The sequence below is a fragment of the Lampris incognitus genome, chromosome 4, assembly GCF_029633865.1.
Source record: "Lampris incognitus isolate fLamInc1 chromosome 4, fLamInc1.hap2, whole genome shotgun sequence".
Lineage (NCBI taxonomy): Eukaryota > Metazoa > Chordata > Actinopteri > Lampriformes > Lampridae > Lampris > Lampris incognitus.
The window spans coordinates 12,482,338-12,508,825 of NC_079214.1; the positions used below are offsets into that span (position 1 = coordinate 12,482,338).

The 26,488-nt window shown below is 44.5% G+C and overlaps 1 protein-coding gene across 1 annotated transcript in view; it reads left to right on the plus strand.

Moving 5' to 3' along the window:
• LOC130111605 (glypican-6-like) overlaps positions 1–26,488 on the plus strand; it is a 202,855-nt gene that overhangs the window by 139,629 nt on the left and 36,738 nt on the right. The window contains exons 4-6 of the mRNA XM_056278837.1: positions 17,549–17,679; positions 20,173–20,316; positions 23,025–23,054. Coding sequence (XP_056134812.1) covers positions 17,549–17,679; positions 20,173–20,316; positions 23,025–23,054 — 305 coding nt within the window. The remainder of the gene's footprint in view (positions 1–17,548; positions 17,680–20,172; positions 20,317–23,024; positions 23,055–26,488) is intronic.

Sequence of the window (26,488 nt, forward strand, 5' to 3'; positions counted from 1 at the left end):
CCAAAAGTGGTCCAAGGAAGGACAACCGATGAACCGGCGACAGGCTCATGGGCGCCCAAAGGCTCACTGATGTGCATGGGGAGTGAAGGCTAGCCTGTCTGGTCCGATCCCACAGAAGAGCTGCTGTCGCTCAAACTGCTGGAAAAGTTACTGCTGGCTATGATAGACAGGTGTCAGAACACAGGGTGCATCACAGCTTGCTGGGTATGAGGCTGCGTAGCCGCAGACCGGTCAGAGTGTCCATGCTGCCCCCCTGCCCACCCCCAAAAGCACCTACAATGGGCACATGAGCATCAGAGCTGGACCAAGGAACAGTAGAAGAAAGTGGCCTGGTCTGATGAATCGTGTTTTCTTTTACATCATGTGGACGGCCGGGTGTGGGTGCATCGTTTACCTGGGGAAGAGATGGCACCAGGATGCACTACGGGAAGAAAGCGAGCCGGTAGAGGCAGTGTGAAGCTCTGGGCGATGTTCTGCCGGGAAACCTTGGGTCCTGGCATTCATGTGGATGTTACTTTGACACGTGCCACCTACTACATAAACGTCATTGCAGACCAGGTCCACCCCGTCATGGCAACGGTATTCCCTGATGGCAGTGGGCTCGTTCAGCAGGATAACGCGCCCTGCCGCACTGCAAAAATTGTTCAGGAATGGTTTGAGGAACATGACGAAGATGTTCAAGGTGTTGCCTTGGCCTCCGAATTCCCCAGATCTCAGCCTGACCGAGCATCTGCGGAATGCGCTAGAAAAATGAGTCCGATCCTTGGAGGCCCCACCTCGCAACTTACAGGACTTAAAAGGATCCGCTGCTAGCGTCTCGGTGCCAGATACCAGAGGACACCTTCAGAGGTCTTGTGGAGTCCATGCCTCGAGGGGTCAGAGCTGTTTTGGCGGCACGACGGGGGGGGGGGCCTGCGGGTGGTTTTAATGTTTTGGCTGATCGGTGTATAGAAAAATATCAGCATGCATAGATCCATTATATTGACGTTTTATTCCACTAATGTGAGGCTATTTTTTTCGAGGACATTATACCCTGTTTATTTCAAATAATCATGAATTGGTTCAAAAACAATGCTTTATATACTGTACTTAGACAAGCGTATGATGTGTCTGAACGAGAATTCTGATATAAATCCGTATGGACAGTGGTCCTGATAGCGCAGTCTTTTTAATTACATGATTCATAACAATTTACTCCTGGTATCATTTTTTCTCTGGAATAGACGGCACAAATCGTTCAAGTTAAACATCCTCTCATTGCCCACCGGCAGAGTGGAGGTCTGTAGGGCAACAGAAAAATCTTTTGTCTTCTTTGTCTCTCTCGTCCTATTCTGTACATGATTAAATTACTCGTCTTTAAGGTCATTTTAGTGCCGCCCACTTTTTTTGAACCAATTTTTCTACAGATGATGCAAAATAGGCGGCACGGTAGCGCAGTGGTTAGCGAGAAGGTCCTGGGTTCGAGCCCCCAGGGTAGTCCAACCTTGTGGGGGGCGGCGTCCCGGGTCGTCCTCTGTGTGGAGTTTTCATCTTCTCCCCGTGGCTGCGTGGGTTTCCTCCGGGGGCCCCGGTTTCCTCCCACAGTCCAACGACATGTAGGACAGGTGACTCGGCCGTACTAAATTGCCCCTAGGCATGAATGTGTGTGTTTGTGTGTGTGTGTGTGTGTGTGTGTGTGTGTGATGGCCTGATGGCCTGTCCAGGGTGTCTCCCCGCCTGCCGCCCAACGACTGCTGGGATATTTTCCAGCATCCATCCCCACCACCCTGAGAGCAGGATAAGCGGTGCGGATAATGGGTGGATGGATGACGCAAAATCCTTTCCCCTAAAACAGTAATGGTTATATTAAGATATTGATCGTATTCCCTCGTCTTATTAATTAGAACAGTGGGACAAAAACACGTTTTGAAACTGTAGACAACGATCTAATCCGTTGCACCCTGTTTGCTCAATACAGTAAATCACCCGTGACGTTTGTGCCCCCCACAGATGCGCGCGCGCACACACACACACACATGCAAGCACCTTGAAAACAGCGACGTCAGTGTCACTCCACATAAGTTGCTCCAGTCGGTGGAGAGAGAGGGATAAACATGTCACAAACCACGTGGATCATTTTCACTGCAGCCTGCACAGCATTCAAATAAATATGATCTCAGTGAATACTTTGGTTTTTTCAGCCCGCATACTATAGTGTGCAGAATACGATTCAGAAATTACCGGGGAGCACTGACGTCACAACTGGCTTTGCTAGCCGGACTGCAAAGCGGTGTACACCGTCACTGAGCTGTGAACATGAACTTTGTGAAAGGTGCAGTGCACTTGCTTGCGTAACTAATGTTGGCATACGGACTCCACTGTGTATGTGTGTGCACACACCTATGTGTGTTTTTTTTACATGCATGCCCCCTATATGTTCATACGGTACCGTGCACAATATGTGTGCATGCAAGGTGAGTGCACGTGCACATTCATTTGTGTGTTTGTGTGCTCTGGGGGAGAATTCACGATTTGGCAAGTGAGTGACACCAGAACATCCGTCACCTGCCCTCGTGACAAATTCGTTCGGCTCGGTATCATGACAGACACATCATTATCATTTTTCTTGTCAGCACCTTGTTAAAATACCGAGGAGATGGGTTGGGGGGGGGTGTGAGGGTGCGGGTGCGGGAGTGCATGGGGGTGGGGTGGGGGGGCAGTGCTTATGTAATTTACTGTCCTAGTATACCACCTCCACAATGTCATTGAGTTATGCCGCGATCAAACCAATTCCTGCCTGGCACGTGACACGACCGTGCAGACGGATGTTACGGGAGCTGCGGGAGAAGAAGCTGAGAATTACGATTCCAGCTTGTAAACAAAAAATAAAAAAAATGGACAAAAACTACCGTATAATTGCACGCTGTCCACAGCTGCATCCATTTGCATATCATCGCTGCTAATTGTGATTTAGGCCGTGTTGTCCTCTGTTCGGTCCTTTAACACCGCAGCGTAAGCGATCCGCATTGATTTTATTTGCTCATTTCTTTTTAATTGGATGGATTGTATCCCAGTGTAACCGGACCTCCCCGCAGCCACCCGACTCACGGGGACCGAGGCCAAGATTATTTTCCGTCCTCTAAGAAGGACTCCTTGTGAGACGATGAAGAAGGAGTGTCTTGCCGGTGCATTACAACTAATTGTGCACGTGGCGCACAGTGCAGTGCCGTGTAACCTGAAAGACGCCCGTTTCCATTCAGACCGAGGAGAAACACCGCCGCCGCACTCATACCACCCCGCAAACTCTACGACACTCTATCTCACTTGATGCTCGTGTGGGAGAGGTTGCAGGCGGCATGCAGTCCCGGGACACATGACTGTGCAGGAGTCACTGGTGTTTATCGGCTGCGGCTCCGGTCACCGGCGATGGAAACGTGACACCTGGCTAGTCACGCCAATTTCCGCCGTGCCAAAAAGTGATCGTCCGCCAAAAAGTGATTGCCGTCCGCGGTTTCCGCTTGCCAGATACTGACTGCAGCTCCTTCCTTGTTACTGAGGGGTTGTTCCTGCTTCAAAAATAACCTGAGATACATAAATTGACCCATTTTGCGGCCGGCAATCGGTTTTTGGCGGACGATCACTTTTTGGCACGGGACCGGCGCGTGCGTGACGTCGAACCTGACACACGGGGGGTCATACTTGTCTGCCGGTGATGGGAAAGGGCGTTCATCGCCCATTTTTAGCGGGTAATCCCGCGTTTGGAAAACCCCTTTATACTGTAGCGAATTCAGGGGACAACGCGACCACAGGAACTGCCGCGGCCGGGACGCGAACCCGTATCGCCCGCACCGCAGGAGGCATCGCTAACCGCTAGACTAAAGGGTCAGACCCGCGAGCCAGCGGCCAGCGTGTCTTCTTACGTTACACTACGCTCTAATTTTGGTGGAAAGGGGGCACCTGTCAGACAACTGATAGGTGGATGAGTTACTTGGCCCCCAGGCTTTTCCTATTCTTACTGCACCACCGACCACCCCCCTATTCTCTTTAATCACCCCGTAGCGTATAAAGATCGCGCTTACAAAACTTACGGGTCCGTCTCTCCGCGCTCATGCAAAACAACGAAAACGATCAGTAAGCAGTGCCCCCCCCCCCCGCCGTTTATACAGAGAGTCTGGCTAACTGGCTACATGGGCGCCATATTGCCTACCAACTGGTAGGCAATCCCATGTGCGCCGCTATTCAGAATCGCGCTCTTCGTGGGTCTCTCAAGCTGCGCTTTCAAAGAAATGAGGGAAATAATTCTGAAATAATTCTGATTCTAATTCTGGCACTTTATGTATTTTACATCATTCAGTACCAGCACTCTTAGGGGTTCCAGAAATTGTGGATTTTCCATCATTTCAGTCCGTTTCAGAGAACCAGAAGGTTTTTCATCATGGCGTACCAGTAGTCAAGAGTAGGTGGTTTAACACCCGATCAGCGGTCACAACACAGTCGCAGGCACCGAGCAGGGGCATACGTGTAGATTTCAACCCAAAGAATTTACTCCAGAGACTTTAGTTTTTGTCCACTACCCTACTGGTGTGGTGGGTAAATTGGTGATCAGTACCAGTATTACACATTTTGCAACGTTCAGTAGGCTACTAGTGAATGACAATGAGCAATAATATCAGGGACACTTGGGAAATATTAGGCCTACCTGTTTCGAGGTTTAGCCAGTGCAGCGTCAGTTCTGTATCGGGGCTGTGGTCTAGTTTATCTCAACACTACGCACACACTGCCTCGCCTCAGGCTCAGGCCTGTCACTCAATCCATCCCATATGACAATTTGACACTGTTTACATATACCTGATTTCTGCCAACGGTTCTACATGGCTTGGATGTGCCATACGACTGATTTCCACACATCAGTACCTTACAGACTCTCGGCTTGCTCTAGGAAAGTCAGTTTATCGAAAAATCATAAACACTGAAGTGAACTCACCGAGCACAAGTAGGAATAAGCTGAGGGGGACCAGCTCAGCCTGCCCTACTTTGTGCATCCTGTGGAAATCGATGCATCATACGACCTTGTGCCGGCCGAATGGAACAGCCCCAAGCTGCACAACGCACCATTTCGCCTTCAACTGCTACAAATCGGCGAGAAATGGGCCGAAACGTCTTGACGGCAGAGCCAGACGTTGGTAGGCAACATGGTGCCTGTCAAGCATGTGACAGGCTCTCAGCCAATCACAGTGCGTGTTGCAAAGATCAAATGATGGCCAGACTCTCTATACACGGCGCTGAGCGGGCCGCCCCCCCCCCCCCCTCTGCTCCACCAACCACAGGCATGCACACTGACCGACATAACATGCGTTGCCGTGACTGGCAGAGAGCAGGAGGCTGCTAGACTGACTCCGCCAATCAGCACCCCCAACACTACAGGGTCGCTAAAACCTGTACGTACGTAGCTATGCAGCCTCTGCGCATGTCTTTCCCCTCTGAATTTTGATTTAAAAATTGTTCACAACCAGCAGTTACTTACTAATGAGTCACTACCCCTTTCCATGGTGTTTGGGGAACAGTGGGTTTTGCAGTATTGGATTGGGGGGTCTCGAGGTTACAAAAAAAAAGACAAGTTTGACACCAGAGTGGTTCAAACAACACCTCTGAGAGGGAAAGAAAATAGAGGTCACCTTCTTTTTAGAGCAAGTTCAGCTTTCTTCGCTCCTTACCAAGTCAACCCAATGTGATCTTAGCACAATGAGACTCTTGTTCCCCGTTCTTTTACTTATTTATAAGCCATTCTGATAGTATTTATGGTCTTGTCAACCTGGTCCTCAAACGGTGGTCTACATTTTCACCCATCAAACTTACACTGCGTTGATCTCAGATGGCTATGCCCTTTTTATGTTAGTGGGTTTGATACCAGATGTCGACATTGTATTGCAGCTTTTGAAAAAAGATTTTTTTTCCCCCCAACATGTCAGCTGTCTGTTAAAAACGTCAAAAGGTGTAACAATAGAGAAATCTGCTCATACTCGAGCACAGAAACACCGTGACAGGACACAATAGGATGAAAACACGTGTCCAAACGCTTCACATGAATGTTTGAAAGGTTTGTTACCATTGTTACACTGAATAGAGTTGAGTGCCTGGAAAATGGAAATGTAGATTTATTCGCCACTTATCACAAGTACTAACATTTGATCATATTTTGTGCCATAGTATGTGCCATAGTAAGGGCATGAAAGAGTATTGCATGACATTGAATGGTTTCTTTATTGTGCAAAAATACATGTTGTTCGGTCTCTGTTGAGTGAAGGTAAGCTAGGTGTCTGAGCTCTGCAGCAGACAAAAACACCACATCCCTCTGACAATATGAGCGGGTGGGGGGGAAAAGGGCTGTTTTTGTGTGTGTTTGCTTTCTTTCTCTTGCTTCAGTCTCACCATTATGAAAGATGATAAAACAGAGAAAATACCCTCAATTCAAATCGTGTCTAGGTTACACTTGAAAATCAGCGTCATTGTGTTGCTTGCATTGAAAGCAATACAGAGCCATGTCATAAAAGAGCCTCCTTTAAAAAAAAAAGGAAAAAAAAAGAAGATTTCTGGGACTTTCTGCATAAACTGAGGTTTGGAATTTGTCTGTAAGAACATTGCATGTTTAAAAAGGTCTCTTCCTATCTCTCTTATCTTTACAACATCTTCCTGCATTTCATTATAACTTTAGGTTGGCGTCGCAGGAAAGGTTGTGTTCAAACACACAATGCATGTGATCTGAAAGATAGCTGACAGATGCTACATTCGGAAGGAAATAGCCCAGTTTAAAGCATGCTCCCACCACATCCTATACATATTATCGCGGGGAAATCAATATTTCATGAGGGGAAGCTATTCGGTGTATGTGGGCTTACAGGGTTTTCTCCAAAGACAGCAGAGTGAAGATGGCGGGGACATTAAGTCTTTCAGATTTCCGTCAGAGTTGAGGTGACGCTCATGCCAGTTAAACACATACATGGGCACATCAGCCACATTTATTTCCTTCTTACACCTTAGTTTCCAAAAAAAAAGAAGAATAAAGGTTTGTTTCCACTCATCACCAAAAGCCAGCTTTCATTGTGAGGCAGCATTAAGGGCTTTTTTCCCCCCCTCCGCTTCCCTTCTCTCCTTGGCAATGAGTCATTTCAAGGCAACTGTGTTTCTAAACAATATGAAAACAGCATTCAGATTAGTGAGAGTGCACTCTTCTCTCGGAGAGCCTAATCCTCTCCCCGAACGCCTAGGATTTCACTTCCCGCTGCAGATGAAGCCATCCCCTTCCCTTTGTGGCAGGGCTCTCCTCTGACTTAATTGGCTCTTTGTTTGGGAGCCTTTTTTTTCTATGCCTTACTGCTTGTTGAAACTTTCATGAATTTTGTTAACAAGCAAACATTTGTGTACCCTCCATGAAAAATCCAAACAAACAAACAAAAAAAACAAACAAAAAAGACTTTTGAATACTTATGTTACAGGATAATGCCTATCAAAACTATGTGGGCATTTATTTCCTGGTTAGCATAGACTTTCCTTGAAAGTGTTGCATCAGAGTCCGTATCATTCTATGGTAAAAAAAAAAAAAAATCCTGCAGAATCTCAAAGCCACAAACTGCTTTTTATTAGGAAAGGCCTTGATCAAAAAACAAAAGTAAGGAATGGTTATCATTGGAGAACTGAAGCTTATCCCTGCGCTTTCAGATTTCCTCAGGCAGTCGTGATTTATAGATGGAGGATGCATCATTTTTTAATCATGTTCTCTCATATTAATGCCACAAGCTTTTGTCAATTTTGTAAGAGGAGGTGACAGTAAATTCAGTTGGCCTCTAATTCATGTATTTATTTTTCATATCTTTATACCTACTCAGTGCTTCAAGCATTTCTTATCATCATATGTGTGAGCATTGTCTTATCACACAAGCTTTAAAGTGCCAAAAGGCTTTCCGGAAGCAGCTCATCAGCTGGCTTGCTTTGAATGGTGATGGGATGGGACGGCGTGGTGAAATTCAACCACCAAATGTAATTTGCATTCTCTTGCTCACATACATTTTGGACTTTTTCCTGTAAGGGTGGCGACCAATGGACTGCTTCTGGAGAACGTGTGTGACGTCCACTAAATGTCTGGTCACAGTTTTGTGACATACTGAATTAATTTACTTTTGTAACCGGTTATTTTCTTGCCCGGTGCGGGATTCGATGCGAGGTGTACTGCACCACAAGGCGACATCAGTGACCGCTCGACTAAAGGGTCAGACCCCCTAGTTGGTTAGCCAGTGGGTCTTATTAGTAGTTTACACTTTTTATTTTCTTGAATATTGTTGTGTGGGATTTTTAGTCTATGAACTGTCAAATGATATGCTACTCTAGTTTTCACCTCAGGGGGGAGCTGTCTGAGAGGGAGTTTTTTTAAACAAATTTTATTAATAAAATGCAAGAATAAACAACATCAGTCAGTCAACGCCAGCATATATACAGACATATATGCCAGGGGTTATGATGTAAATAAAATATGAAAGAAAAGAAAAGGGAATTAAAAAAGAGCAAAAATGAATAAATAAAATAAAGAGAAGTTCAGCAGTTCAGACGACACACGTCAAGAGGTTTTAAGGCTTTGAGGTTTGCAGAGTGCTGAAAGCTTGTATGTGTTGTTGCGCTTAAAAAACTTTGAATAAAGGTTTTCTGTTAGAAAATGTACTTTAGTGACTGTGAAATGTTGCTCAAAGGGTGAAAAGATTTATAAAATAATATTGTTTTTGTTCTGAATTGCATAAATCAGAGAAACCAAACGGCACATCCTTCGTCATGAAAATTGGCGGGAGTTTCACGCTAGGTAGCGCAGAGAGCCGCCATCTTGCCTCAGGTGCTGACGAGCAAAACTGAAGAACACGGCGAACGCTGTCCCTCCTCGTCATTACTGTTTTCCACTGGCCTTAACAGGTTGGTGAATAAACATTCTTATGTAATGATTTACGATTACGTCAAACATGTTAGCCCTTGGTTTTGGTGTAAAAAGAAGGAAGGGCGATTTAAATATGTCGACTGAACAAAAGTTAACGTCGCGCTGCTCAAACGGATGGGGCTGGAGCGCTGTTAGCAAGTTGTATTGGAAGTCAATGAGACAAGATGGCCGCCCGCCCTTTTCGCTGTTTTGTTTTGTGTAGTCTAGTGATTCAAACACGGCCATATGAACGTGTTTTACAAAGTAATGGCTGCGGTTCATATCCAAAAGGGGTGCGCAGGTTAACCACCATGGTTGCAGTCATTGGGAGTGTGTTTTTGGTGTGATATTAGTGTGTGAATGCTCGCTAGCTCTCCGCGTACTTGTTCACTGACGTTAAATGGGGTTTTCTGATCGTAGCTAAGCATGCTGGTTAGCTAGTACGTCAAACGCTTGTTAGTGTTCTGTTTTAGTTGTTTAATCTAATTTAATTGTTGTTTGAATAAAAGGTGCTGACGAGCAGAACTGAAGATCACAGCAAACACGGTCCCTTCCTCGTCATTTCTCTTTTCCCCATGTTCCTAACAGGCTGTCCACCATTACTACCCGTTAATGGGATCCCAACCCCCTGGGACGTGTAACACGTAAGAGTACTGAGCGTTTGCGTTGTCTGTCTTTTCAGCAGAAGGGACACATGTGGAAGATTGTAATCAACAAAATTCAAATGCAAGTTTGCAAATACAAGTTTACAAAGGTGGGACTGTAATGCAATCCCACAATTGTATTACAATTTTCCAAATATATGTGCGTTACTGGGATTAATAAACAAATTCAAACTGAGATCAATTCAGGTATGATATGAAAGCAGGATTCTAAATATATTATCCTTGTCTACAAATATGTAAGTAACAAGGACTTGGGCAGTGCCAACCAGAAAGCTTTGCAGAAACTGAACTTCAGACATGATGTCTGCCGCAGAACATCCTTTTGTACGATCCTTTTGTAGAATACAAAACCCGAAAGGGCAAGATCAAACACAAACACAGTTTAAAGCAATGAAATGATCTGTCTAATTTCAGGAATGAAATACATCTGAAAATTAGGTTTACTTATTTTATATACATTGTCACTTGGGTATCGTTTTACTGTACACATAAATCCTCCTTAAAGGAAAGATGAATTGACATTCCGCATGCAACATGAAGAAAACACCAAGCAACAGAAAAGGCAACAGAGAGCCATCAATAGTTCAGAAGAAGCAATGCAGCAGAGATGAACACAAAACACAAAAAGCAGCACACAGAGACATGCTCATTGTAATGCAAATAACAAGGGAGGTGGGTTATATCTGCACAACAGTAGACCTGCTATCTAAGCCTTTGAATGAGAAAACACAATCAAGACACAGCCAAAAGGTAACACAACACACACAAAACAAAAAAAAACACCACAGAAGAATAGATGTTAATGCTGTTTTTGAGCTAGAAACCAACTGTTTGTACATGAAAGAGTGTGTGTGAAAGATCCTCAAAGGTGAAATGGGATAATTTTGCCACGGGTCTATGGACCGTGGTAGGAAACTCCTGGAGGGAACCATGCAAACTCCATAAAACAGGGCTGGCATTGAACTCAGGGCGACATATATATATATATATGTGTGTGTGTGTGTGTGTGTGTGTGTGTGTGTGTGTGTGTGTATGTATGTGTGTGTGTGTGCGTGTGTGTGTGTGTGTGTGTATATATATATATGTGTGTGTAGAGAGCGAGAGGATGGTATGATGGTAAGAAGTGAAAGAGAGACTATATATCACCCTTGACCTTGTTGTATTTTACAGAATTCTGTCATTGAGAATTATTGTTGTCTGGTTAGCTGTGTACTGTCAGCTGCCTGCCTTTAAGAAACTGGGGCCTGGACAGGGTTGAGCTTTTCATTTATAAATGTATTATTGTTTATGTGTAAGTTCTTAACTAGCAATGTATTAATTTAGGTGGCACCAATCAAACATAAGGAATTTTAGGGCGTCCAGGTAGCATAGCGGTCTATTCCGTTGCCTACCAACACAGGGATCGCCAGTTCGAATCCCTGTGTTACCTCCGGCTTGGTCCGTCATTCCTACAGACACAGTTGGCCGTGTTTGCGGGTGGGAAACCGGATGTGGGTATGTGTCCTGGTCACTATACTAACGTCTTCTCTAGTCGGTCAGTCGGGGCGCCTGTTCGGGGTGGGGGGGGGACTTGGGGGAATAGCGTGATCCTCTCACGTGCTATGTCCCCCCAACGTGCTACGTCCCCCTGGTGAAACTCCTCAATGTCAGGTGAAAAGAAGCGGCCGGCGACGCCACATGTATCGGAGGAGGCATGTGGTAGTCTGCAGCCCTCCCCGGATCGGCGGGGGGCGGGGCAGTGACCGCGATGGCTCGGAAGAGTGGGGTAATTGGGGAGGAAAAAAAGAAAAGGGGAGTGGGGGTGGAAATACAAGGAATCTTGTAGCTAGCAAAGTCTTGGTAATGAGTAAATCAGTTACTGGGCAAATATCAAAGCAGGCAGCCAATCAAAAAGTATGTGTGTGTGTGTGTTGGACGAAGATGTTCACATTATCATATGAATCAAAAAGATGCAGCCTACCACATAAAACAGGCTGACAACAAATATTTTCCCCATTTTGAAATAATAGTTTCCAATAGCGTATGTGAGCCGTTGTTTGTTTTTGTTTTAAGTTGGCTCTGTTGGAGTCGTTGCTGTTGTTTTGATAAGACGCTACAGTTCTCTGTTTGCTAACTCCAGTGATGACTTTGCTTCGATGGTTTGTTTAAGAATTCAGCAACAGCTAAGTCCTTAATAATAAGTAGTAGGAGTGCTGTAACCCCCTTTTTTATTTAGTGTGTCGTAAATTCTTAATAGGCGCTTATGTGACAACTAGACTTAGTGAGGACTTACACAGAACTGGTGCAGCCAGCCGCTGATCAACATAAGGTTTGCATGTGTACAGTAAGCATGCATGCATTTTGTGTGTGATTTGCATAATTTACAGTCAAGGTATGGAGATGCAAAATGTCACTTGGTATTTGTCAACTGACTTGTGTGGGTGTGAGATGTCGGGTTATCAGCATGTTTCACGCCTGTTCCTTAATCAGAGAACATACTTAGTGTAATTCTGACATAAACCTCAAAGAATTTTCCTCAGCTTAGTTGGTAGAAATGTGTCACGTTATTTTTTTCCATCCACCTCCATCTCCTTTGCTCTGTGTGTGTGTGTGTGTGTGTGTGTGTGTGTGTGTGTGTGTGTGTGTGTGTGTGTGTGTGTGTGTGTGTGTGTGTGGCCTTTTCATGAGGAACGGTGAATTTTCTTTTTTATTGCTTATTGAATGAGCATCAAGCTGCACTGCTACTGCAGATGAAAATGAGGCAAAAGGAGCGGGAAACAACATGGGCCTCCTAATGATGGGATTATGATGTGAGTTAATGTTTTATAAAGGGAAATTGTTCTCCTAGAATATGATAACTGTTGCTGCATAGGTAGTATTACATGCAAGTGGAAATGCTTCATGACCTTTTAATGCACGTTTTAAATTAGGCACTCGGCTGGCAGTTGTAGAATTGCATTTTTAAGTGGATGCGTTTTGAAACGTCTGCTCTTACTGGTTTTAATAAGTTCACTGTTGATTTGCACATTCATGAGTGCAATCCACCAAACCCCAATGAATGAATTTGATGCCATTGCAAGAATCCCTGTTTGGTGATAATGCATTAAATTGTCTTTATAGTCCAAATTCGGTGGAAATGTACCAACATAGCCATCTGTAATACTTGAAAACAACACGCATGCAAGTTTTCTCATAGTTTAACCTACAGCAGTAATACTAGTTAGATTAATTCTGGAAACAGTTTATGTGATGATTAAGAAAACACTTCCATTATCCAAACCGTTTATCCTTACTCAGGGTTGTGGGGATGCTGGAGCTGTCAGGCCAAATTATGTCCAGGCTGCCAAAATGTGTCCGGGGGACATCATCGCAATGCAGTCATGACAGCTCGCATTTCTGACATTTCGTGACCCTTTTTTTGGGGGGGGGGGTGCTAGCTACCTAGCAAACTTGTCATTGATGTTAAAAAACATATAATAGCAAATATTGGACATTTCATTTTAATGGAAAATAGGCTTATAGCACATCTTTATTGAAAATCTCGTCCACACTACATAACGTTAGCTAGCTAGTTTGCTGGCTAGCTAACAAGGTGATCAACCAGTAGATGAACTTTCGCCTAAAAGTATGTTTTTTTGCGCTTTTCAAAAAACATATTCTAATATAGACAATTGCAAGTCGAATATAAAAGGTGACCTTGCGCATGTATTGTATGATGTAGCTAAAAAGAGTACACTATACGACCCTGCAAACTACAGTGAAAGAGGAATGTCAGGAATGCGAGCTGTCACCGTTGCATTGCGATGATGTCACCCGGGCACATTTTGGCAGCTCGGATACAATTTGGCCCGACAGAGCCTATCCCAGCAGTCATTGGGCTGCAGACGGGGAGTCACCCTGCACAGGCCGATGTTTTCAAAAACTGAAATATACTGAAATTTAAGACCAACATTTATTTAAAATAATATTGAAATTTAAGTACAAATGATTTGCACTGTCCAATTGTAGCTGATATTCCTTTATATTACTTAACATTTCTACAACAAAATCCACACCAGTTGTGCATAAACAGCAAAATATATTTTCCCATTGGCACATTTTTGGCTTATACAGGTGAGTTTGTAAGCCCGAGGCTGAGCTAAATTAATTGTAAGACATTCATGTCTAATGTGTAATTGCTAGTGGGCAAATAAAGAATTTTTTTTTCTTTAACGACTAAGTGCTGTGCAAAATTAAATCCACAGCTTGTAGATGATGTAATATACGCTTCCCCTTGCTCTCATGCGGTGATGATTTTTGGTTAAAAAGGCTTTCTCACTAAGACAGCTTTCATCAACAAGCCGTCGTTTAACTGTTCCCATGTGTGATCGCACTCGAGAAGATATTGAAGCATATGGCGATGCATCGCCTTCATCACAGTCTCACCAGCTGACTCATACTCTGTATCCATAATGACAATAATTAAGCGGAATGAAGAAAAAGTTGTCAGAACTCAACTGACGATGCAGTTTCAGGTCTTTTGAGTCTTTTATGGAGTAAAAAACTGCCACTGAACCCCCCCCCCTACCCAGTCTGGCAGAAGTCCACTGAGGCTTCTCTGCTGTAGCATTCGAGCAGGACTCCACTCGGAGACTGACAGAGGCAGCTGAAGACTTTATGGGGCTCAGGCTGGCCCTCCTGCAATGACCTCCAGCCAGCTCCTGATGGAAATCTAACCAAGCATCACAGTCAATTTGAGAGTGTGGGGTAAACAAACCGAAGCGCTCCTCAAAGACAGGGCCATTATCAGACACAGACAGACAGTGGCTGTAATTCCATTCATAGCCTACATTAGGGGACTTCGCAATCTTGTATGTTTTTTATAATTATATGTACACACTAAGAGAGATATTTGGTTAACAACAACAAATAAAATAAATTGACTGCATAGATCTTAAAATCAGAAATGGGTTGCTAATTTGATTTAAATCCTATATTGATTTAGTGAATTTGGATTATTATGTAAATTCTCACAGGAAACAGAACCTTTTTCCTTGAAGATCCAACCTGTCAGTAATCACTAAAATGGACACTGCAAAAGCATTCATGATATGGATATTCATGTTACCTTGAATAATTGTTATCTTGGCTGGCACGGTGGCCCAGTGGTTATCGCTGTTGCCTCACAGCAAGAAGGACCTGGGTTCGAACTCCAGGCCATCCTAGGCCCTTTCTGTGTGGAGTTTGCATATTCTTCCCGTGTTTACGTGGGTTTCCTCCAGGTGCTCCGGTTTCCTCCCACCATCAAAAAGACATGCACGTTAGGGTTAATACTCCTGTCTGTGCCCCTGAGCAAGGCGATGGAAAGAAGAACTGGGGTTGGTCCCCGGGTGCTGCAGCTGCCCACTGCTCCTATACAATGGGATGGGTTGAATGCAGAGAACAAACTCATTGTATGTATGTACAATGACAAATAAAGTGTCTTCTTCAACATATGCAAGTGATGAAAATTACCAAAAAGGAAATTTGTTTTCTTGTAATTCTTCCGAATAGCAACTTTAAGTTTTAGATAAATTCGCCAGTAAATAGAGCTGTGTATCAGTAGTATGAATTATATATCAGAAGTTGCTAGCATCTGATGTCCAGGATCAGAAAGCAGTCGTATGATCGCTGAAGGACATGATCTCTAATACTATAGGTGTTTTACATCAAAGATCCTTTTTACCGTTTTGAAGATTATGGTAGAAAATATAACATTTCAAAAGTCGCCATGTAAATGTATTTTAATGTCTCAGTCATTAGTCTGCCATTTGTTCACCCCCCCCATTTTTCTCTGCAGTTGTACTTGGCCAATTACTCCACTCTTCCGAGCCTTCCTGGTCCCTGCTCCACCCCCTCTGCCAATCCGGGGAGGGCTGCAGACTACCACATGCCTCCTCCGATACATGTGGAGTCACCAGCCGCTTCTTTTCACCTGACAGTGAGGAGTTCACCAGGTGGACGTAGCCTGTGGGAGGATCACGCTATTCCCCCCAGTTCCCCCTCCCCCCTGAACAGACGCCCCGACCGACCAGAGGAGGCGCTATTACAGGGACCAGGGCACATACCCACATCCGGCTTCCCACCCGCAAACATGGCCAGTTGTGTCTGTAGGGACGCCCGACCAAGCCGGAGGCAACACGGGGATTTGAACCGGGATCCCCATGTTGGTAGGCAATGGAATCGACTGCTACACTACCCGGACACCCCCCATTTGTTTATTTTTGCCATGACAGTAGGGTGTGGCGTGTCACACCGACCATTAGCAGAGGAGTTACGTCATGTATTGAAGCACCAGATGTCTGTACTTGGTGTGTACGCACTCTAGATCTCGATAGATTAGAAAACTTAACAGTAATATCTGTCTTTTTTAGGTTGAGCGTCCTTAGACTTGTTCCTGTTCAGATTTGGCAAGTATTTAGGGGGAGCGCCACTGGTCCATAACTTTATTCCGAACCTCGGTCTTCTTGTTCGTCCCGTAGGCATGGTGGAAAACCAGGCCATTAACCGTGGGGGAGATGTCGACCTGATGAGCCGGCTTAAAAAAAGAAATCCTTGTTAAAAAACAACACAGCCAGTTGATCAAAACCCTGTTTATGTGTAAAACATTAGGCCAGCGGTTGTCTGTGAGACTTAGCACATTCAAACAATTTGCTGGCACCCTGGTGTGAACTCTCGTAGCCCTTTACCTTGTGACGATCCCTCAGATAGCTGAGCACATGGACACAGCTGAGCGGCGCTTTAGACAAGCTCTGAACTGGGTCCATAGTCAGCATTGGTCAAACACCTCTTTTAACGTCTCTCTGCTCTTAGCTCTCCTCACTCTCTTCATCTGAGGCATCTTCCCATGGTAGAAACAAACTAATAGTCAGGGTTTCAGGTCCTCTTTCCACCTCGCTCTCGACACCCTTTACTGGTTGACCTCTGAACCCCTCCCAAAGAGGCTTGGAAGGCTTTATAATGACCATTTTCAGAGACGAGATCAAGTTTAATGAAAAGATCAAACACTTTATTTTCACACCGGTCTTCTTCCCAACTTGGATGGTCAGCAGCACCATCGCCTTCTGGAGTAATGACCTCTATATGAACGCAGATATATATCACCTCGTTTTAATGAAAACGAACGGCGGCTCGGGGATGGGTAATCGGTCTCTGGTATTGATTCTTGTCATTGCTCATTCAGACTAATTTGGTGTTTGTCTCTGAAATTCTTTTTGTGCCGATATTCCTTTTTTTTTCCGCTATCTGATTTCACTCGTCTTCTTCTTCGTCCCCTTCTTTCATATTTACTAATTGCAAAGTGCATGTGTAGTCGAATGGTTTTGCATTTCATCCTAAAACTGCAGTAAAAGAAAAAGTCTTGTTTGTGGTGAATAACTGCTTCTGCACAGAACCATAGATAGGGGTAGATATATGAAACCATGTCTATTAATGAAGAGAATTTGAGCATGAAGGGTGCAACATGAAATGTAGTGTCAGAAGAGACAATTGTGAGTCCCCGAGTGTCTGCTCTGTAATTGTTGTAATTGTACTTATTGTTAGGGCGTTGCATGGAAACGAACACAAAAAAAAATTAACAAATTTAACTAAATGCTTTTTTTTTCTTTTTTCCCCCAACTCTCACAATCAGTGTAACCAGAAATGTCTCCTTTCCCATCTCACTTGAATCCGCGTATCGGTCTGTACAGATGTTGGTGCTAAGCAGAGTAGACTAAAATCTTAATTTCTTGCTTTGGTGATGCAGAACCTGTCATAGCAATCATACATCCTTGGGAGGTAGATCTCCCTTTCTTGTCCTCTGATGTTCTCTGTGTGTGAGTGTGTGTTTGTGTGGGTGCACCTGCATGTGTGTGTACGTGCGTGTAGGTGGGTGGATGGATGGGCATGCTTGTTTTTTGTTTTTTTCCCCTGCTGATTTCTTTGGCACGATGTGCCTTTCTCTGTGTCGTGACAGACGCTATGTTACTGGTGGCGGATAGACTTGAAGGACCTTTCAACATCGAAGCAGTCATGGAGCCAATAGACGTCAAGATCTCTGAAGCCATCATGACCATGCAGGACAACAGCATGCAAGTGTCAGCCAAGGTATATACTCACTTAATTGTGTTCACTGCCAAAACAGTCTCAGCTAGCAAAGCCAATTGCCACAAGTGCTTGAATGTGATTTGAATTTTTTCCCAGGTTGGTGAAAAATCACTCCTCTCGGAGAAAACACAAGACCCCCAAAAAAGTCTGTGAACTCTACTTCAGGCTGCACTTATAGATTATCGTTAAAACGTGTGAACACTTAATGCTTCTCCTTTTACTCTCTCTTTCCTCTTTCCTTTTCGTTCAGTTTCAAACTGCCAGGCTGTGCGGCAGAGGGAAAGGGTGCAGATGAGGAGCGGTTGTTGAAAAGATGTGATGTGGGGAAAGTGGTGGGGAAATTTGACGATTTAGCCTTTGTAACATGGGGCCCAAATTGTCAACCCACTTCAGAAATATCTTAAAATGTATGAACATGAGGGCGGGCACGGTGGTTCAGTGGTTAGCGCGGTCACCTCACAGCAAGAAGGTTCTGGGTTTGAGCCCCGGAGTAGTCCAACCTTGGTGGGTCATCCCGGGTTGTCCTCTGTGTGGAGTTTTGCATGTTCTCCCTGTGTCTGTGTGGGTTTCCTCCGGGGGGCTCCGGTTTCCTCCCACAGTCCAAAGACATGTAGGTCAGGTGAATTAGCCATATTAAATTGTCCCTAGGCCTGGCGGCCTGTCCAGTGTGTCTCCCCGCCTGCCGCCCAATGACTTCTGGGATAGGCTCCAGCATCGCGACCCTGAGAGCAGGATAAGCGGTTCAGATAACAGATGGATGTATGAACATATCGTCGTATAAAACGTGATTAAACCACCAGGTCTAGCATTTTCAGTCTTTTGGGGCTTTTTCCTGCAGACCCCTTGTGGTGTTTTCCATACATGTTCATACAGGTGCTCCTAGGGGTTATTTTGAAATTGATGTCAAATTCTTTCTCTGTTTTCCTGTGCGCCACAATGTCCGGCTTTACGAAATGCTTATGCACCTGAATCGTAAATCCGGAAAGGCTGCACATGCATGAAAGATCGCCCTGAGATTGCAATCTTTCTCTGCACCACGTCTTAAATGGATCTCGTCCTTGCCCAATCACTAACCCTGAGGGAAGAAGTCAGCCAGCGCTGCAGCAGACCGCGGCTCTGCATGCGCCTTTTATTCCTGCTACGCAGAGCCACTGAGATCCATCTCCCTGATGTTTTGTACATGATAACGGTATTGTAATCATGGTGAAGAATTGACAAGTATTAGAGAAAAGACAGCTTCTTGTCACGGGGGCCGTGTACCACATTAAAGTGCTCCATCACAATCTAAACCAAGGGCCGGCGGAGAGCAAGGTGAGGAATGCTAATGAGATGTACTGATAGCAGCGTATGGAATGGTATGTTGTTGACGTGCTAGTTTGCAGGAACCAAGTATTTCAGGAAAAAAAAATTCTTTGTTTTGTTAATTAATCCTTACGTTACAAAAAGGTCATACTTTTCGACTCCCTTTTCAAGTAACTTTGAATGACGTGCCGTTTAAACTGTAGTTGATTATTCACAACAGGTGAAGAAAAGTCATTGATAAAGACAAGTGTGCCTAAAAACACTTTTTTAGGTACATTGGTCCAACATTGGTTTGGCTTTGAGGTCAATTTTGGTTAAAAAATCAAATTTTCCTGTGTCTTTATGCTATCTAACACCTGATATTTTATAATGAACCCTTTCAACAAAGCAAGAAGTCAACTGCCACGCTTGTCTGATTCAAACACGTGGCCCTTGGGTTACTAAGTGAAATTTTCCCAAGCTGTTCAATGAAGATGATTTTTCTGAGGGGCATCCGGGTGGTGTGGCGGTCTATTCCGTTGCCTACCAACACAGGGATCGCCGGTTTGAATCCCCGTGTTACCTCTGGCTTGGTCGGGTGTCCCTACAGACACAATTGGCCGTGTCCTGCGGGTGGGAAGTCGGATGTGGGTGTGTGTCCTGGTTGCTGCACTAGCACCTCCTCTGGTCGGTCAGGGCGCCTGTTCGGGGGGGAATAGTGTGATCCTCCCACGCGCTACGTCCCCCCGGCGAAACTCCTCACTGTCAGGTGAAAAGGAGTGGCTGGTGACTCCACATGTATCGGAGGAGTCATGTGGTAGTCTGCAGCCCCCCCCCAGATTGGCAGAGGGGGTGGCGCAGTGATCAGGACAATTCGGCAGAGTGGGGTAATTGGCCAAGTACAACTGGGGAGAAAAAGGGGGTAAAGCCACAAAAAAAAGATGTTTTTTCTGATATCTTATAGTGCTTGTCATGTGTATCTCCCAACCTCTCCAAGTCTTTGTTTTGTCTGGACCTAAACCGGTCAAATGTTGCTGCAGCTTCCAAATTGCACTACATTTATTCAAACCTGATCAATATCCAATATCTCCTGTCCCCATAAATCCTGTGAAAAATTATGTCTCCTTTTTATATGCTTCCCGGTCTTGAGACTGTAAAAGGTTCTCTCCCGCTCCCCCCTGGGCTTACTCATCCCCCTTCCATTCATTTCAGGTTTTTCAAGGGTGCGGTCAACCAAAACCCTCAGGAATGGGCAGATCTGCACGTGGCATTACAGACGTGTTCAGCGCTCGCTTCAGGCCGTACACGCCTGAGGAGAGGCCCACCACCGCCGCCGGGACCAGCTTGGACAGGCTGGTAAGTGCACGAACGAGCTCTAAAAAAGGCTATGCTGTTAGTAGCATTATTCAAAGACACAATAACTTTGCTTGAATAACACAAGCACTTCTCCTCAGCATGTTAAGATGCAAAATAATTCAGTAATACTGTACGCCGTCAACATTACTGTGCAAAACAGGCAATAAAAGATTCTCAGATAGGTAGCTGAAATAGAAAATGTGTGCACTAGGACAAGTTCTTTAAAAAAAAAAGAAACCTCAGAGCAGTGAGTATCTCATCACCCATTTCAAGAATAGAGCTCATTTCAAGGCGTTTTGGTGTCATGAGAATGTTTTATCACTCATATTATTAGCTGAGACAGCTCACCTCCAAGTCCACCATAAGGGATCGACTAACCAGTATTGCAGATATTGCAGAAAGCCAGAACAGCTGGAGTAAAAAAAAATCTTAAATCCATATTCTATTATTTGCAGTAATAGACCTTAATGCACTAGCTCTAGTCTGTCCCGTCCCACCTCTGTCCCCTTCCATAGAGCAAAAGCAGGGTTTGTGTCAATGCACATTGAGTGTCAGGGATCACGGAGAGAGATGACACACATCAGAAGCTTTTGCGAGCAAATTACCCGCCTATTTTATCACTTTGACTGTGTAACTTCATGCACATGTTACTACAATGAAAGGCCAAAAACTGCCAAAACAAATTATGCCTCATCTACCAAAATTTACACTGGGTAGAATTTTTCTACTTTGTTAAAAGAGAGGAAAATTAAGAATCGGGTTTGTAAAAATTGAAGTATGAACGTTTAACATTATATTGTGTGAGCAATATAAAGATGATCCAGAACACGACACCACACAACCATGTATGGAGCGTGGTGAACAATGACCCGGGCAGCTGCGATATCAATTTAGCTTTGAGAGGCCTTTTCTGAGAAGATCTCGAAAGCAACCCCCCATGCTTTCCAAATGTTGTTTATAAAGCTGTGTTCCTGTATGAGGCTGCAGTACATAATGAGACAGGCGCTCTGCAAGACTCTGGATCTGTAGACAAGCTCCAATACTCGGCCCTACGTCAACGTTGTTCTCAGATACCGTTCCCCCACCACCCCACCTCAAAAAAATTTAAAAAAAATAAAATCTCATTTTGTTATTTGCTAATTGCAGGCTATTAATTATGGATATTGTGACACCTTACTTCACATCAGACTCTGCATATTATATTTGACCATACTTTTACTATAGCGTCATATTTGTGAAGTGTATCATGTTTAATTGGCAGAATTGCCTGTTTGTGTTATGGCTGTTTATTAAATCCGCTCTGTTTCCATCTTCTGTAATGAGTTCTACAACGTAATTACAGTAAACCACCAAATTACATATGTGTATTAATGCCAATGGAAGAGGGAGTCTTAAATTCTTCGTTTAGCTCTTAATGCCAATTAAATATCTCGGAGTCCTATAAGCTACCTTGGCCAAGCTTCTTTTCCAACAACACCACAACGATGGTCATACGACTTTGGCGAGAGTCAATTTCAACGAGCTGAGGTGAAATGTAAAGGAAAGGCTTTGTTTGCCCCAGAACCGATCCAAGTTTTTTTCAAATTCTACAAATGACTTGAAGAAATATATAAAATGTTCAAGCTTTTGGGCGCTGCCTCCAAACCCTGTAATGAGGAGAGCACATGAGAGTTGTTATGATGCTTATAGTGAAGCAATCGTGGTGTGAAACAAAACGATCAATGAGCATTTTGTTGATAAGCGAACCTTGTGCCTTACTCCTGTGTGAGTCCGACTCACATTATTAATTGATACTTAATCCAGTCGAGACCCAATGTACCAAAGTGTCAATGGTTCCCGAACAGGACGTCCGGCACCGCGGTGACTGCATCTACTCTCCATCTCACCATCCTGTGTTGTTAGTCTGTTTCCCCAAACGCCTTACACAGAAATATGCTTACCATTAAAAGCAAAGGGTTACGCTGTGTAGTTTCACTCACTGTTAGTAGTTTTTGTTTTTATGTTTTTTTCCGGAAATGTGCATCTTCAGAATCCTAAAATTGTCTGTGCATGTGGTTCCCTTGATCGTAACGCATTTTATGTTTCAAGGGGATGTTTTGAAGCGGGTGTCTGGGTAGCGTGATGGTCTATTCCGTTGCCTACCAACACGGGGATCGCTGGTTCGAATCCCTCGTGTTACCTCCGGCTTGGTTGGGCGTCCTTACAGACACAGTTGACCGTGTCAGCGGGTGTTGAAGCCGGGTTGTGGGTATGTGTCCTGGTCGCTGCACTAGCGCCTCCTCTGGTCATTCAGGGCGCCTCTTCAGGGGGGAGGGGGAACTGGGGGGAACAGCGTGATCCTCCTACGCACTACGTCCCCCTGGTGAAACTCCTCACTGTCAGGTGAAAAGAAGCGGCCGGCGACTCCACATGTATGGGAGGAGGCATGTGGTAGTCTGCAGCACTCCCCGGATCGGCAGAGGGGGTGGAGCAGCGACCGGGGAATTGGCTTAGAAGAGTGGGGGTAATTGGCTGGGTGCAGTTGTGGGGGGGAAGGGGGGGGGATAAAAGAAAATGTTTGAGACGCTGAATCTCAGGTTGGTCACACTCTGGGATTGAATGTTTCACCGCCATTTCTCATTTATCTTTTTCTCTCCTAACCAACACACGTTCTCGTCTTTCTAAAACTAACGAAATCCCTTTCTCCTTTATTTTTCCGCTGCTGCCAGAGGGTTGTCTGGAGGACAATGCAACACAGCGTAAGGACTCCTCTCCTCCTCTTACTTCCACCAAGTCATCTATCTAGTGGTTTTCTAATCAGCCCTCCCACACTACTGCATTTCTTTACATTATTCAAAGTGCATATTGATTCCTTTAAATTGTGGCTGGCTGAGCACCTCGGCTCACCACAGCCCATTCCATTATTGTTTTCCACGTCCATTCTTTCCATTCTCTCCGTCTAGAGTTTGCTCCCCGTTTATTTGCTCAACTTTGTTTGCTCACACTTAATGATGACAAAGTCACTTGTGAAATACATGATTTTATTTGACTCGGCTCCAGCTGAACTATAGCTGTGGTTCGGCGGTCTCCGTGGATGTGGTTTTTCCACATCCATCTGATGGTAAGGTGTTTTCATCCTGACAGGATTGCATACAATCCTGCTGATTCATGCTTGACACATCGGAAGTAGATGTTGAAATGCTAAAATATTTATTCACTGGGGTGTTTTTTTTTTGTTTTTTTTTTGCAAAACTCAGACTCTAAATGGAAGGACGTAGCGGGACAGATTACCTGAATGCGTTTATATCGTATCACAAACCACATATGCGTGTCTAGCACTCAGTTTTACTGCTAACCTTACTCATAAAAATATGACTCATATCCCTTTGAAATTGTGAGCATTAGCCCAGCCAGCGTTCCAGATTATTCCATATTAGTCCTCATTTTCATCTCGCATCTGTCGCATGATAGTCGGTAAACACGGATTTGCCGTTTTATTTCGGAGGCTTGTTGGCAGAATTTTTAAGAAATCCGTCCAAATGCAAAATATATTTTTTGTACAAAATGCCAACGCTTTATGCATGAGCAGAATATTCATGTTAGCATCGTAAGCAGTGCAAGAGCAAGCGAATGAGGAAGTATATTAAATTTGCATAATATTTCAATTTGTTTAGGGGAATAACATTTTAATTGTTCCGGCCCCAGTGGTCCAAGGTAGAGTAGTGTGTTCAAACATCTGTGTTCAAGCATATGACCTCATCTGTATACCCATAATCCTTACTGAGGTCGTGGCCGTGGTGTCGACTGACTTTGTGCCTTTGTGCGAGGTGTGTTTTTAGAAGTAAGGATGCAGAAGTCGACAGCCCGCTCCCAAACACACCACAATGAAAGGCAAGAAGCTACAAATTGTGCACTTTACATTTAGACAGCTGCAGATGCCATCTGTAAAATAGTGCAGCAGTATTTGATGAGGAAGGATTAACACTGTTGTTTCTTTCGGTAGGATTACGTTATTGTTTATCTGAGTTGAACCGAACACTCCTTGTCTATTTTTCCCCATTACTTTTTTTGTATATTTCTATTTTTGCCTTCTATTTATGTTTTTGGAAAAGTTTTTTTTATGTTGTTATAGCTGTGCTCTGTGTTTTTGTATCTGCCCACTCCTTTCCAGAAAAACACTTTTTTTCTGGTCTACATTTTTCAGGTGTCGATATCTCTCCTCTCATCTCTCTCCTCCATATCCATCCTAAGAAACCTAATGCAGACGAATTGTCTCTTATTTTCTTATCCTCTATCATATTTTGTTTTGTTTTAGGTTTGGGTTTGATTTTGGCCACTTCTGATGTAATGATGTTCATTTTCAATTAGCTCATGTGTTGACCCAAACCTATTACATTAGCATTGCCCCCCTGACACCAGGGCCTTGTTGGTGTTTTTCCTCTCATTTATGCCATCTCCATAGCACATTTGGGATCGAAGAAGGTTGAATCAGTTCATCTGGACACAACATTTATTGACAGGAACGTTTCATCACTCACCTAAGTGACCGCTTCAGTCTCAGCAGGTGTCCCCACCCTTATAAACAATACAGTGGCATGACGACCCAAACCAGTGATCAGTTTCATGTGCAGATATGGGTGTGACCATTGCATTAGAGTTTCAATGGCCATGTGTACTATTTACAGAGGATTTGGGAATGTTTGCAATCACAGCATTGTAAGATGGTGATAGATGTACTCTTAGCCCCCCCCCCCCCTTGGTTCAGGGATGGTCGTTCCCTCTTCACATAGATGGCCTCTTTGACTCCCCGTTCAAACCAGCAACCCTCCCTAACAAGGATGTTATCCCTGCAAGAGTGGCCACTGGCCTGTAGATGGGTGTAGACTGCGGAGTCCTGGCCTGACGCGTTAGCTCTTCCTTGTTTCTCTCATACTCTTTTAGAGATGAGGATGTGCACATCCTTGATAGGGAGGAATGCTGGTTTGAACGGGGGAGTCAAAGAGGCCACCTGTGTTAAGAGGCAATGACCATCCTTGAACCGAGGGGAGCGGGGGATGGTGCCTAAGAGTACATCTGTCACCATCTTACACTGCTGTGATTGCTTACATTCCCAAATCCTTTGTGACTCGTACACATGGCCATTGAAACTGGTAACGTCCATTTGCATATGAAACCGATCGTTGGCGGCACAGTGGTGCAGTGGTTAGCGCGGTTGCCTCACAAGAAGAAGGTCCTGGGTTTGAGCCCCCTGGGTAGTCCAACCTCGGGGGTAATCCTGGGTCATCCTCTGTGTGGATTTTGCATGCTCTCCCTGTGTCTGTGTGGGTTTCCTCCGGGTGCTCCAGTTTCCTCCCACAGTCCAAAGACATGCAGGTCAGGTGAATTGGCCATACTAAATTGTCCCTAGGTGTGTGTGTGTGTGTGTGTGTGTGTGAGATAGAGAGAGAGAGTGAGAGTGAGAGTGAGTGAGTGAGTGAGATGGCCTGGCGACCTGTCCAGGGTGTCTCCCCGCCTGCCGCCCAATGACTGCTGGGATAGGCTCCAGCATCCCCACGACCCTGAGAGCAGGATAAGCGGTTTGGATAATGGATGGATGGATGGACCAATCGTTGGTTTCGGTCGTTATGCCACTGTGTTGTTCATAAGGGTGGGGATGCCTGCAGTCAGTTTAGACTGAAGAGGTCACTTAGTTGAGTGATGACACATTTCTGTCAATAAACGTTGAGTCTAGATGAACTGATTCAACCTTCTTTGATTTTCTTACCTGGATTATCGAGCGTGCATCAAGACAACATTTGAGACTTTTGAACATGCTTTGTTCTTAAGACACATTTGGGTTTGATAAGATTTCAAATTTAATTTCACTTATGCCGAGTCATAATAATCATAGTTGTTCTGAATTCTGCAGACCTGAGAATAAGATTGGATAAGATAGTCAATGAAAATTGAGCTTTGAAACTGATATAATTACTTATCAGGTGTTGCGTAGGCTGATGTGATATTTATCTTATCTCAATGAGCCGTGTACTTTGGAAATGCACAAAGACGGCTGCAGGTATATGCATTCTATGCAGTGTGCACAGATAAGTAAACTTATCAAAGTTGCCTTGGGTGATATTTCATTTTTTTCTTCGACCGTGAAACAATCTTCGGCTTTTTATCTATTTTGCACTGTCCTCAGTTTAATACAACA